The sequence below is a fragment of the Eleginops maclovinus genome, chromosome 17, assembly GCF_036324505.1.
Source record: "Eleginops maclovinus isolate JMC-PN-2008 ecotype Puerto Natales chromosome 17, JC_Emac_rtc_rv5, whole genome shotgun sequence".
NCBI lineage: Eukaryota > Metazoa > Chordata > Actinopteri > Perciformes > Eleginopidae > Eleginops > Eleginops maclovinus.
In genome coordinates this window covers 9,715,200-9,729,287 of record NC_086365.1, presented here as the reverse complement: position 1 = coordinate 9,729,287, position 14,088 = coordinate 9,715,200, and the positions used below count along the sequence as shown (strand labels likewise).

The following is a 14,088-nucleotide window of genomic DNA, read 5'->3' as shown; positions in this document are numbered from 1 at the left end:
CAAAAGAGGTGTATTTAAGCTGGTTAAAGGGCATATCCTGCAGTAGCATTCAGGATTACCACTGGATATGAACCATCCATTATGCAGGTAGCGCACACATGTTGCCAAACCTTCACAAAGCATTATGTGCACATGTGAAAACCAAACGTGAATTTAAAAAGCCTTTTGTAAGACGAATGCGTCCGTCAAGACCATCAAAAATGGGAAAGGGAGGATTTGAATAAAATGAACGTTTTGTCTTGCATATAGTGAAATTTAGAATCTTAATTGAACCAAATCTAGTGTTAGGAGAAGTGTATTAGAGCAGTGCACCTGTAATTCAGTTTGAATGCACTCTTTTCCATCGACTTGGCAAAATATTTCCTCCTGATCTTAATGCATGCATATGTAACCGGTCATGCTCTCACGGGTGACAGACTACAGGATGAAGCGTTAGAATTAATAATTGGATTTTTTCCCCACCAGTTTGATGTGGCACTCTTAAGACATACAGACTATTTAATTATATCTTAGACACAAAAAAAAATCCTTGGAACATGAACACTTTCTGAAGGTTCATTATCTCCTGCCCTCACACCGTATCTCACAGCACTTGGATTCTGCTACTCTCTGCATCGAGTGCTGGAACATTGTTTATTTCTTCCCAAAGTCATTTTTCCTGATAGCTTCAGAGTGCTAATGCAGAGATTAGCTTAAAGTCTGCCAATGAAATGTCACTAAACCTTAATATTTCTTCATCGAAACCGTTGATTTATTCAGCAAACTAAGAATGTTTCAGCAGCTCACTAACTGATTATAGATGTCAGTTGTTATTCATTATGTCCCATTGATTACATTTGATTCATTCTTAATTGTCTGAACATTTCATTCTCAGTGGCCTGTGTGCTGCCTTTTCATTTCTGCGTGATTAACAACAACAAGGAGAGCATCCACATATTGGATCCTAGGTGGTGTTAAAGGGGCCCTATGCTGTTTGTACCTTTTCCTTTCCTGTAGTTTGTTATCTATGTTTTTGTTTATTTCCCGCACACTGAGATGATTATAATTAGGTGATTTGACCAAAACTATGCTGAAGTTTGGGTTGCTGATTGACTCCTATGATCTTCATAGCTGTCTGTATCGGCTGCTGAAGTGATCATTTGAACCTACCGTCAGGTTACCATGTTTATCATGGGATAGATGGCCAAACCATAACTCGGAGGTATGCATGAATAAGTAAGGAGCCCCCGGAGTAGACTTCTTCCTCATTGGCTTTCCACACCAGTTGGTTTTCCATGCGGATGCTCAGGTAGCAACAGTATAGTAATCCACCTGCTCCATTGTATATTCTTAATTAAAACCCTGGTAGGAGATCACCCAGAGACTTTGGGTCGAACACCATACCCTCTGTCTTGTGTTGTCTTATTGTGCATGCTGAAGCGTTATTTCCCCTACCACAGGTAACTGTAAATTGAATTAGAAAAACCCTTAACCCCTGGTTTGGACATTTTCAAACCAAACATACATCACATTGACATTTACTAACATCTATTGATTCACAATAGCACACAATTTTGGTAAAAAAACAAACAGCCACAGTGCATTGGAGTGACTTGTCTGAATGCAGTACAGTGTGAAACACTTTCAACCACTAAAGTGATGGAAATGTTGCTGCATCTTTCTAAAAAATAAAAAACTACAGACAATAAAAATACTCTTTCATGAAAAACCAACTGTATTTTTTTCAAACAAACTGTACAACTAAACAATCTCTATGTGGCTTAGCATGTTAAATCTATATAAACTGCATGTTTCAAGTCTGCCTCTCTGGTGGCCGGCTGTCAGGATTGTTTTTTATATGCAGTTCGAGAAGAAAAAGCCTTTGTGTAAACTATATAAATATCATCAATTTTTCAAACGTCCTGTCATGCTGTGAGCACCACACACAACAATCTATTCACCTCTGTTGTGTTGGGCTGATGGCAGGAGCCTCAAAGGCAGAGATATTAAAACTAAATGCATGGCTAGGTATCATGAACAGCACCGCTACGATAAATCTTGCAAAGCTCATGAAATTCTATTTATTGCTGAGACTCTCAGATGTGATGATTCAGCGCTGGTATTTTTCCTGCTGTAGTACATTTTGTTGTTGGACAGTAATTGGATTGCATTATATTATATTGTCCATCCATCCACGTGCAAAGAATGAACAACATGAAAAAAGGAAATGATACCAACAGGGTCATTATTGTTAAAGTTGGATTAACCAAGGAGGGTCTGAACTGTTAGTTTGGCAATAATACATGATCTCATTCACACACTGCCGTCTTATTTACATACTGTATGCCGTTAAAGGCTGCCAGCAGTGTGTGGGGAAAAAACCAAGTAGAATAAAGTTATGAAACCAAGCTGGAATAATAATAACGCATTTTCCTGAGTAAAAATAGTCAAAACAACTTAAAATATATAAAACACAATGACGGATTAAAAGCAGTTTTGAAAAGGTGTGTTTGGAACATGGTGAGATCAGTCACAGATGTGTTTGGGGAGTGAGTTCTAGAGGGAGGGGGCAGAGACGGGAAGGCTCTGTCCCCCAAAGGTTCGCTACTTGGGTCCTATGAGGAAATGACAGGAAGTTGGTGTCTGAGGAGCGGAGGCTGCGGGAAACAGTGTGGTGTTGGAGCAGGTCTTTGAGGTAGGAGGGGTCCTGGTGATGGAGGACTCTGTGAATGAGGAGAAGGATTTTGAAATGGATGTGTTGTGGGACGGGGAGCCAGTGGAGGTTCTGCAGGGCAGGGGTGATGTGGTCACGGAAGCGGGTGTGGGTGAAGAGATGGGCGGCAGAGTTCTGGGTTCTGGATATACTGGAGTATTTAGGTACACTAAAGAGAGGATGGATCAGGTTGAAGCTAATACTGATCCTTCCAACAAATACCTGGCTTGTCCCTTACACTAATGCTAGTCATTGCTAACTATGTTGTTGGGAAAATAATTTGGACAACACAAGTTCAATCTCTGGACCTTTATGCTGAAAGCTGATTCCTGTTCTGAGAGTCAGCTTTTATAGGGAAAACACTGATGACACCATTTCTGTTTTTAGTCCTGTGCCCTACTTTTCTCCCCATGGTATGCGTTTGGTGGGTTTAAGAGAGAGTAGGAAACCACTGTCACATGCAAACCATGACTCAGTGGTGATTTTATTCTTGTTATTGAACGTACAACCTTGGAAAATGGACTAATGCAAAGAGCATCTGACCCAGATTATATCTCACTAAGTCAATGTGTCCACATAGTGTGGTTCTTTGGAAGGTTCTAGATCTCAAACTTTGTATGGATGAGCTTGTAACCACCAAATCTGACATCCGTAGGTCAATGAGGACGACCCTTGACGCAATAGAAGTACAGCACTCACCGGCAGCAACATTTAGCTTCTGCCTTGCCGATCTGCTCCAAAAAATATACTTTCCTGTCTTTGACACAATAGCTTCGGTCTGAAAGACATAGCCAAAAGCAAGACATTTCACCAGCTCTTTTTTCTGAAAATGTTAGATATTAGATCGCATGTGGTTTTTTGTAAGCAAATTTAAAAGAAACGCTGTTGCTCTCAAAAAGCTGCGATGGGGATGCTACGTATGTGGAAAGTCAAAATGTTGGATATTAAACATGTAAAGAGCAAAGGGGAGTAATTCTGCCTTGGGTAATTTACATTTCTTTAAACCTGAATGTTACCCTTTAGTATTCTGTTATCATCATTTCAAGTAATCATTTCGAATAAACAAACTGCTGTTAGAGTTGTTACTTTCCCTGTACCAACACAGCACTGTTTGTCCTTTGACAACAAAAAATAACTTGCAGCCAGCGCGAGGAAAATATCACCTTGAAGATTTCAGTATAGGACGTGCGCTTTCGGTCTGTTTAGCTCCCAGCTCAGAGGTAGCCAAGAATAATTGCTCCGAACATCGGGTTATCTTGGAGCTGCTGTGTGAATGTATAGTGCTGCTTTATATGAATTGGAACTAAAATGCCAAGTGTAGCCTGAAGATCGCTCAGTGATAACGAACCGCTCAACTGGTTGCCACAGCTACAGTGGGGCAAAAAAGTATTTAGTCAGCCACCAATTGTGCAAGTTCTCCCATTTAAAAAGATGAGAGAGGACTGTAATTTTCATCATAGGTATACCTCAACTATGAGAGACAGAATGAGAAATCCAGGAAATCACATTGTCTGATTTTTAATGAATTTATTTTCAAATGATTGTGGAAAATAAGTATTTGGTCAATAACAAAAGTTCATCTCAATACTTTGTTATATACCCTTTGTTGGCAATGACAGAGGTCAAACGTTTTCTGTAAGTCTTCACAAGGTTTTCACACACTGTTGCTGGTATTTTGGCCCATTCCTCCATGCAGATCTCCTCTAAAGCAGTGATGTTTTGGGGCTGTCGCTGGGCAACACGGACTTTCAACTCCCTCCAAAGATTTTCTATGGGGTTGAGATCTGGAGGCTGGCTAGGCCACTCCAGGACCTTGAAATGCTTCTTACGAAGCCACTCCTTCGTTGCCCTGGCGGTGTGTTTGGGATCATTGTCATGCTGAAAGACCCAGCCACGCTTCATCTTCAGTGCCCTTGCTGATGGAAGGAGGTTTTCACTCAAAATCTCACGATACATGGCCCCATTCATTCTTTCCTTTACACGGATCAGTCGTCCTGGTCCCTTTGCAGAAAAACAGCCCCAAAGCATGATGTTTCCACCCCCATGCTTCACAGTAGGTATGGTGTTCTTTGGATGCAACTCTGCATTCTTTCTCCTCCAAACACGACGAGTTGAGTTTTTACCAAAAAGTTCTATTTTGGTTTCATCTGACCATATGACATTCTCCCAATCCTCTTCTGGATCATCCAAATGCCCTCTAGCAAACTTCAGACAGGCCTGGACATGTACTGGCTTAAGCAGGGGGACACGTCTGGAACTGCAGGATTTAAGTCCCTGGCGGCGTAGTGTGTTACTGATGGTAGCCTCTGTTACTTTGGTCCCAGCTCTCTGCAGGTCATTCACTAGGTCCCCCCGTGTGGTTCTGGGATTTTTGCTCACCGTTCTTGTGATCATTTTGACCCCACGGGGTGAGATCTTGCGTGGAGCCCCAGATCGAGGGAGATTAGCAGTGGTCTTGTATGTCTTCCATTTTCTAATAATTGCTCCCACAGTTGATTTCTTCACACCAAGCTGCTTACCTATTGCAGATTCAGTTTTCCCAGCCTGGTGCAGGTCTACAATTTAGTCTCTGGTCTCCTTTGACAGCTCTTTGGTCTTGGCCATAGTGGAGTTTGGAGTATGACTGTTTGAGGTTGTGGACAGGTGTCTTTTATACTGATAACGAGTTCAAAAAGGTGCCATTAATACAGGTAACGAGTGGAGGACAGAGGAGCCTCTTAAAGAAGAAGTTACAGGTCTGTGAGAGCCAGAAATCTTGCTTGTTTGTAGGTGACCAAATACTTATTTTACCGAGGAATTTACCAATTAATTCATTAAAAATCCTACAATGTGATTTCCTGGATTGTTTCCCCCATTCTGTCTCTCATAGTTGAGGTATACCTATGATGAAAATTACAGGCATCTCTCATCTTTTTAAATGGGAGAACTTGCACAATTGGTGGCTGACTAAATACTTTTTTGCCCCACTGTATAAGTGAGCTTTATACAGCAATTCAATAGGAAACCTTTTACGTAATATGGGACTCTATGTGCTTCTCAGTGCCAATTACATAAAAACTGTAGAGCCTGATTTGCATGGCAGTGCACACGTCCCTTCAAACTATAACAGAATACTAATACAGATAAGGTAACATAATGAATTGGAAGGCAACTCGCCCTGCATAATCAATATATTTTTCTTCTCTCTGTGGGAAAAGCAGGAGCCATTTAGTCCTCAGTACGCTTCGTACACCTGTCAGGATAATGTGGATTGTTTTGACCTATGGCCACTCGTGATTATCATGTCGAGAGAGAGAGAGACTCTGCTCTTCTCTCTGCTCCACAGAACAGAGGGCCACCATCCTGCTTCTGCATTGCAAACTGCATGGTTTTAATATGCACACCCCATTGTGCTCTTGTGTATTTATCACAGATTGAAAAATCGGCCCCTTTTTTCTGGTCTACCGCCTCATGGTCTTCTTTAGTTAATTTAATTTGCTAGAGTGCCAGCTTTTGACCTTTTAATATTGAGTTACATTATAACTGATTGACTTGGGTCACTTAATTTTGACCATATGCAACCCTGAGGTGTGGCTGAAACGTCTCAAAAACCTACTAAGTGGATGTAAAGTTGAGACTTTTTTGTCACACCTACTGATCCCTGTTAAAAATAAGCTTCCATGCCCAAGAATATGCCCACGATCTTAAAGAAACTATAGAAGAAGAATCGGAGGATGGGACCCTCTTTATTGGTCACATACATGCACACAGCAGAGCACACACAGTGAAATTGGTCCTCTGCATTTAACCCATGCTAGTACTAGGAGCAGTGGGCAGTTACTGTGCAGCGCCTAGGAGGTGAACTGGGACCTCTCCAAGTAGCAGTCCACTTTCCATATTTTTTCAAGTCTGTTCGGGGACTTGAACCGGCGACCCTACGATTCCCAGTCCAAGCCCCTACTGACTGAGCCACTGCTGGAGGATGCTATTGGTTTTTTGGCAAAAGTTGGTTAAAAACATCAATGAAGGGGTGCCCTGTTCAAGAAAGTGCCCCATTTGTGAAAATATGTAATATTATACAAATATATCACATGGTTCAGTTATGAATAAACAGGAGAGTCAATAGAATGAATACATGAATAAAGAAATGCATTCATTACGTTTATATGACTCTAAAATAATGGAATAATCCAATAAATGTTCAAAGCTGAGCTCATTACTCTGAGATGTTAATTCATCCTGTCATTTTCGCAGTACTGGATTTTATAGCAGCACATTTCATTTTATTCCGTCAGTATTTTATTTGAAACTCTCCGTATCCTAAGTGTTTTTATTCCACATTTTTTTCTGATTTATTTGACAATCAAGGCAAACGGGGCCAGTTACGTGATTGGCTGTTAACTCATTCAGATCGTAGCAGTCCAGTTTGTTTATGGGCGGACTGATTGCCGAGGGGTTTGCAGTACCAAAGATCAACTTCATATGTTAACGGTGCATCTAAGGACATCTCTAGCATGCCTTTCACCATACTGCAGGTTATGTTGGATGTCCAAAATCTGATCAGTCATTCTTGTCAAGACAACCAAAAGAGCCTGAACAAACAGTCATTGCAAGCATTGCTCCCTTTCTACTCCTAGAGAAAGAACAGGAATGTCTGCCATTTGTTACGCCAATAACAATCATCGATTGTCTTAAGCTTTATATAATCCTCAGCTTCTTTATCGTATTAATTAGCATCATCTACATGTCATATTATTGTCTTAAAAGCCTTACAGAGGTTAGAGGCTAGAACAGGATCATCGAGAGTCTAGACACTGGTGGTGGTGCTGGTGGTGGTGGAGTAAAGCTGGCAGATGGTTCATTAAAACCCCTGAGGTGTGAGTCTATGCATATTATGGATGCCACGTTGGCAGTTTGTGCAAAAGAAGGTCTGACGGAAAGAGTATGCATGCTATGATATTTAAATTATGAGTAGAACGGCATTCATCTGGTTGTGAATGAAGGGACTTTGGCAGAAGTCTGAGGTGAGGAAGAAAACTAGAACATACTTCACCCATCACAAAACGGTAGAATGTGGGGGTAAATATCTTTTAATAGAGTAATCACAAGTATACGATTTTTGAAAATGGTTTACAAAACTGAAACTGCTTCCGGGAAGTTTAAGATATCCACTCAGATAGTGTAAGTGGAAAATTGTGGTCATGAATAACATTAATCTACTTGACTGTTGATGAGAAAAGCAGAAGAGTGGTCCCCAATGACATAGTCTAATGTGTTGTTTACGTTATACCCCGGTCACGTCCTTGCGAGGGTCTGAATATACTTTCATTCAAAAGACTGTGAACCGTTTTTAAGGATCTGTTTGTGCTGTAGAAAGTTGTCCCAATGAAAGTTGTTTTCATCAAGTCTTATTGGAAATGATTGGTCTATATTGTTTTCAGTAAAGGGGCAGAACCATTAAAGACAGGTAAAGCAAAACACGGACATGTGAAACCAAAACTGTCTGAGCACTGTGGTTAAACTGACCATTTAGGTATTTATATTTTTCCATCAATAAAGGTAGAAGGAAAACGACTGTGCTTATTGAAGTGTAGCAAAACACTGTATTTTGGATTCGTCTTGATGTTTTGTCCCTTTGTCCAAATCCTTTTTTGAAGTGTTTTATAAAAAAAAGAGTCTGCAGATAAAATAAAATCGCCTGTCAGAGCCAGTTATATTTCTAACCTCTGTAAATTTAGCATCAGAGCATTTCCTAGCTCCACTGAAGCGGCTTCCTTAACACAGAGAAATTCAATCAGACTCTCTCAGCACGTTTCCCCATGGCCTTTTTCTACCAATAACCCGCTGCTCCAATAATCACCGCTCATCACTTTTAGTGTCAACACACAGCTATTTTCCATTGAGCTGTGGATATAAAATTCCATTTTCTATTAACTTATTGTTTGTCCACAAGGGAGGTATCACCATTGACATCTCTAGCAATGACAATAAATTCGAAGCCCAGGCTATGATAATCACATTAGTTTTAGTACTGGGCAAGTTCATAAAAGATTGGATGTCATGCAAAGCTCAATTCAGTCACAGATTGTAAATGTTTGTGAGTTTAAGGAAAGATTGGGGCTTTTAAAGTGCGAGTGAAGTAAAGTGGTCTTTAATTCGTTAAACAGTTTGTGGCGTGTCTACAACACAAAGAATACACAAGCCGATTTAATAAACAGCTAAATGTAATAACGGTGTGCAATAACACCCTAAATCTAATTCAAATGGGCCATCTGGACTTGTAACACTAATGCCACACACTACAATAAGTATCTACTATCTTATATCAAAAATAAACCAGAATCTATACTTTTACAGTCATACCTTAAAGCAAGAAATAATCATCAATCAGTTTTACTCCAATCTGTCAGATCAGGTTATAAGAGTGGAAGCTGCCATCGGACGCACCTTAAGAGGCCTCTGGGCTGACTGAATGTGAAGACCACCCTGTCCTGTACATTTTTAATATCAATTAGGGCTGAAAAAAAAAATCCGATCCTTTTGTCTTTTCCTCACCACTTTCCTTCAACCTCATTGAAAAATGTCATGGGGGTTAAGAGATGTGAAAGAGACTCATCAGGACTGAGGAAAAGTCAACCGGGTGCTAAGAGAATCCAACTGCACTTACTTTGGTTGTTTCCGTGAATTGCCGAGTGCTTCGTCATTCTAAATGTTGCGGCCCTCAAGGATTTGTGGGAGGGCATTATTTCCTTTCCTTTCATAAACGATGGTCCAGTGTATTCCTATGCTTATGAAGATAACAAGGGAAGCATCCAAGCTATTTTCCTAATCCTCGAGAGGATTCAAACGGCCTTGCTTCAACTTCTTTTGGAACTGATCATGGCAAACCACAACCAAGGTCTCGGGTACAGCAGGTCCAGTTTCCGTTTTTATCTGATGTACTCAATTTAGGTGTGCATGCCGATTGTCTTACTGTACAGTTGTCTGTCTTTGTGCTGCTGTTTTAAAGCTGTCACAAGGGTTGTTACTTTTTTTTAATCCAGGACGCTAATAGCTGACAACAAACGTTTCCTTCAGTCTACTGCTGCTCCTCAGTCGGAGCTCCTTTTTTACTACATAATGCTAACCCTCTCTCTTAATCCCTGTATTACTGGATCTACTTAGTATACACAATGGCATGACACCTCACTTTAATATGCTAATAAATGGCTCTAGTGTAGCATTTGCAATGTAAATCACAGTATCCAGTGGACAGCTAATATCACACAGGGGTCAAAGGCTAAGGAGCTCTCAAATGATTCATAGTCCGGCTATCAAACCAGTGGTTGTCGTACTTGAGAGACTTGTTTAATCTCCTTTAGCCTCACTTAACCCTGTCTCGCTCTGAGCTCTTCTCATTGCCCAGGCCACAATAATAATCCCTGGAGATTCAGTAAATGCTGGGAAGAGTGCTGGAAATACATTCTACTTCATTTTACGTGGTGGTAATTGGCATCCTGTCTTGTGTTTATGCCACCCTCCAAAGTGTCACACAGAGGTATTCAGTTTCATCCCTTGGCAGTCTCTGGTGAAGATTAGAAATCGACTGAGGTCAACAGGGTAATTGGACAAATGTGGTTGTAACGGAAAGAGGATTCCGACTAATATCATATAATGAGACCTCTATACTCTCTGCCCTGCATCACACTAGAATTGACAAATTAGTCTAGGTCATCAAAGTCAGATTAGGATGTAACTGTTCAAGCAACGTGAATCTATTTAAACTGGAGGGTGAAACAGTGTTGAACTTCTCTGTGCTTGTGGTTGTCAATTTGTGTAATTTATATTCTATATGAATGGATCGGGTATTCAGTCATGTCCATCCCCAATGTGTCTTGTGTAATCCGATGTACCAGTGGTTCTATTTGCAGTATAAGAATGTGTTGCAGCGCACATCCTTAGAGGTGCAGATCCAATACGGGTCAAGTTACTAGAGAAAGAAACACAATAGCCCATGTAAACCAAACTAACTGCATAACTTGGTCTGTGTTTGTACATTGTCCCTTTGATGAAAATCAACCAAATATGGTTCCCCCGACTGATGGTATGTGTTCAAGACCATTCTAAAATTGGTGAAATACAAACACAGATGGTAAAAGCCATTTAAGGATTCTGTAAATTGCGTAATATTTTCCATTAAATACACAACACTATTTTCTTTATGGATACGGCAGAAGCCATGTGCTCAGCTGTAGTTCTGTCCTTACAGAATGTAAAGTGCATGATTTTCCTTCTCTCTGCTTTCCCCTAGTGCCATGAATCAGCCTGGACAACAGCTGCTCCCAACATAGAGGTCACTTCGCCTCTCTTTCCATTTGCTTTGGTCCAGAGGATGCTGGGAATGTGTCGTGGGCGCAGGAAGTTCCTGGCGGCCTCTCTTGCCCTGCTCTTCATCCCAGCACTCACCTGGCTTTACCTGTCAGTCGGGAGCTTTCAAGGTAAGCACAGATTTCCACAGAGAAACTCCCAATGAAGTAAGGGAAAATGTGCAGTGAGACGGTCATTATAGCAAGATCAACTCAGACAGGTTGAGGTGAACCCCAACGCCAAGCTGAATTATCTGTCGTCTAGCTCTCTGTTTCTGCCATCCTCTTTCCTTCTCTTGGACTGAATTCTTACTGCATTGGGGACACCGCTCTCCACAAATCTATCAATTATAATCCCATGATGGAGTATTCCACGGTGTTTTCTGATATAAATTGGTCGGACTACTTTCTGCTTTTTAATATGACTGCACATTGTCCCTTGATCAGAACGTCCTTAACAACGATCTGTTATCCTTATTTGTACGGAACTTACTGTATGAACACTTATCTTGCAGCACAGTCCCATTGCTTTGCATTCTGCATGTTTTACTATACATCATCCAGCAATTTGTACAAACCCTGAGCTATTGGGTGCCAGTTATGCACATGGTTGTTTTAAAATAGGTATCTGAATGAAGGGTGTTGGGATTTTTGGGTTTGCATTACTTCCCTGTCTTAAAGAAACTGCTAACATTTTGTTCATTCCTAGGAAATTGTTGTCCACCATTGAATAAAAACACCTTGGTTAATCTGTAATATTTGAAACAATTCCACTAAAATGAAACCATAGATTATTGTAATTATAATGAAATGTGTTGAATGAATTAACCACATAATTGTTTTAGCAGGTTTTCACCGTGCCTGCATATCTAACTAAATGATTTCTCCTAGAATGTCTGAAGAAACAAATTTCCTGTGGACAAAGTCACCCTTCCCTCCTCTTCATTTTCTGGAGGTGCTATATTAATGAATTGCTGAGGCCTATCCAAACTTGATTACTTCCTGCAGACGATAAAGTCCAGGAGTTCTTGGAGCCATTTTAATGACTTTGACTCGCAGGATTGAAACGCTGCAGCAGTGCCATTATTAATTATGATTAAATTGACAATTTTGACTTGGGGTCACAGTCACTGGAGACTCTGTGTGTGAATAGGCTCCCAAAATACAATAGCCACCAAAGTCTGCAAAGTAATTATTAGATTTGGCAGTAAATTCCTGGCGTTGGGGAGTCATTTCTAGGAGTGTGATAAGTTGTGAAAGGCCCACGCTGCAGGGAGCGTCAGCTGGAGGTGAGGGCTGAATGTGTTAGACAGAAACAATGTGCTCTCCCTGCCTTGGACTCCCTTTGACACTTCACACTCTCCATCTCTAACCATTTTTCCGTCGCTCCGTCTCGATTTTCTCTTTGTTTTTTCTTTCTCCTCACTGTTGTGTTTGTATGTCGGACAGAGTGAGAGAGATAGCGAGTCTCAAGGGTCCTCTGTGCTGTGTCTGAATGAGCTAATACAAAAAAGCAAACCTGCAGACAGAATAAGCTCTTATCGACAGAGAAATACACCTTAATGCTTTAAAGTATGTGGGCACCGTTGTCCACATACTTTCAGGGGTCTATTTTCCCGGGGCTGAGTATGAATGCTATATATCTCTCTTTTTATTTAGTCTTGAAATATTGACTGTGTATATTTTACGCCTGTCATTCAGTATAGGAACAATAGGTGCAATTGGACCACACTGATGAAACTCTGAGCTTGTCTAAAGAAACTGCTGTATTATCATCTTCACGAGAGGCTTAGCCATCTGTTTGTTTACTGTGGCACTGGGAATTGTACGTTCCTTGTAACGTCACATGATTGGACTGAATCCAAAGTTGCGAGAACAAGAACCAAGCCTCAAATCCGTCGTCTCGGCTCTGATGAACTGAACCATTGTGTTTATCCGTAAGAGTGCTGTTTACAAACTCTGGTACACACCAAATATCCCTGGAGAGACAAACATACTAAAGGTATGACGCAGCATTCTCGCCTCCCTATTCCTGCATGTTTTGCAAGGGCACCTTTGTTGCATTATGTACTTGACGCCAGACAGTCATGCATTGAAAAACCCTGCAATGTTGTAAGGTATCGCTTAGTAGAAGAGCACAGAACATTTATTAAAGTGTGAGCAGCCTGAAGTCTAATGACCACAAAAGCCACCATACATTGAAAAAACTGAAACGTTGACTTTAATGAAATGTATTAAGTCAACAAAATTCACACAACTGTATTAGGTTAGTTGAAAGCAATAATATTAAGTTGAAGCTAATATTTTTAAACGTAATATTATTGCTTTTAACTAACTTAATAAAGTTATGTTATTTAATTATTTAGTTATTGAATTGAAGTCAACGTTTCAGTTTTTTCAACCTCAAACCTCTCCTCAGCTATGCTTTTTTAATCCAGCCTCTTCATTTGGGCCAAATGCTTTATGCCGACCCACATGCCCCAAAAATTACTTTTCATCTTCTCTCTCGATATCATAAATATAAGCAATGTTGTGAAAAACTAAAGCCTTGTCTGTTTCTCAAATGAGAAAAGGGTTATCCATGCTTTCATCTCATCATGGCTGGATTATTGTTCGGCTTGTTGAGGTTTTTTCTCTGCTGTGAGCGTCCCCAGTTAAATACTTGGTAACTTTCAAATGGCTTCCCCTGGGTTACAATGAACAAATGCTGTCCCCCTGAGGACTTTCTGATTCCACTCAATTTTTCTTTAAACATCGCCAAGCCTCTTAATGACCACTTTTGGGCAGACAGCCTAACAAGCAGAAGTGCAATAACAAGTATGAATATATTTTGTATATGTTGGGAAACAAATTGCAGTTGGACCCAAAAAAACTGATTATTGAACCCCATATCTTTTTTTGAGTTGGCAGTAATGCGGTCCGGAAATATATAATATAATATTCTTATTGAAATGAACCATTCCCGGTTTCCCTAAGCCCAGTTTGCATATATTCTCTCCTTGCCTTGAACCACATTGTCTGCTTATTATTTAATGACTTTGACCTTCCTGCCAAATTCATTTAAGTTCCCCT

General features: G+C 40.5%; 1 protein-coding gene across 2 annotated transcripts in view; it reads left to right on the top strand.

The window, feature by feature from the left end:
* large1 (LARGE xylosyl- and glucuronyltransferase 1) overlaps positions 1-14,088 on the top strand; it is a 59,144-nt gene that overhangs the window by 4,241 nt on the left and 40,815 nt on the right. For both annotated transcript variants that reach the window (XM_063906106.1, XM_063906105.1), the window contains exon 2: positions 10,962-11,148. In XM_063906106.1, coding sequence (XP_063762176.1) covers positions 11,043-11,148 — 106 coding nt within the window. In that variant the 5' untranslated portion in view covers positions 10,962-11,042. The remainder of the gene's footprint in view (positions 1-10,961; positions 11,149-14,088) is intronic.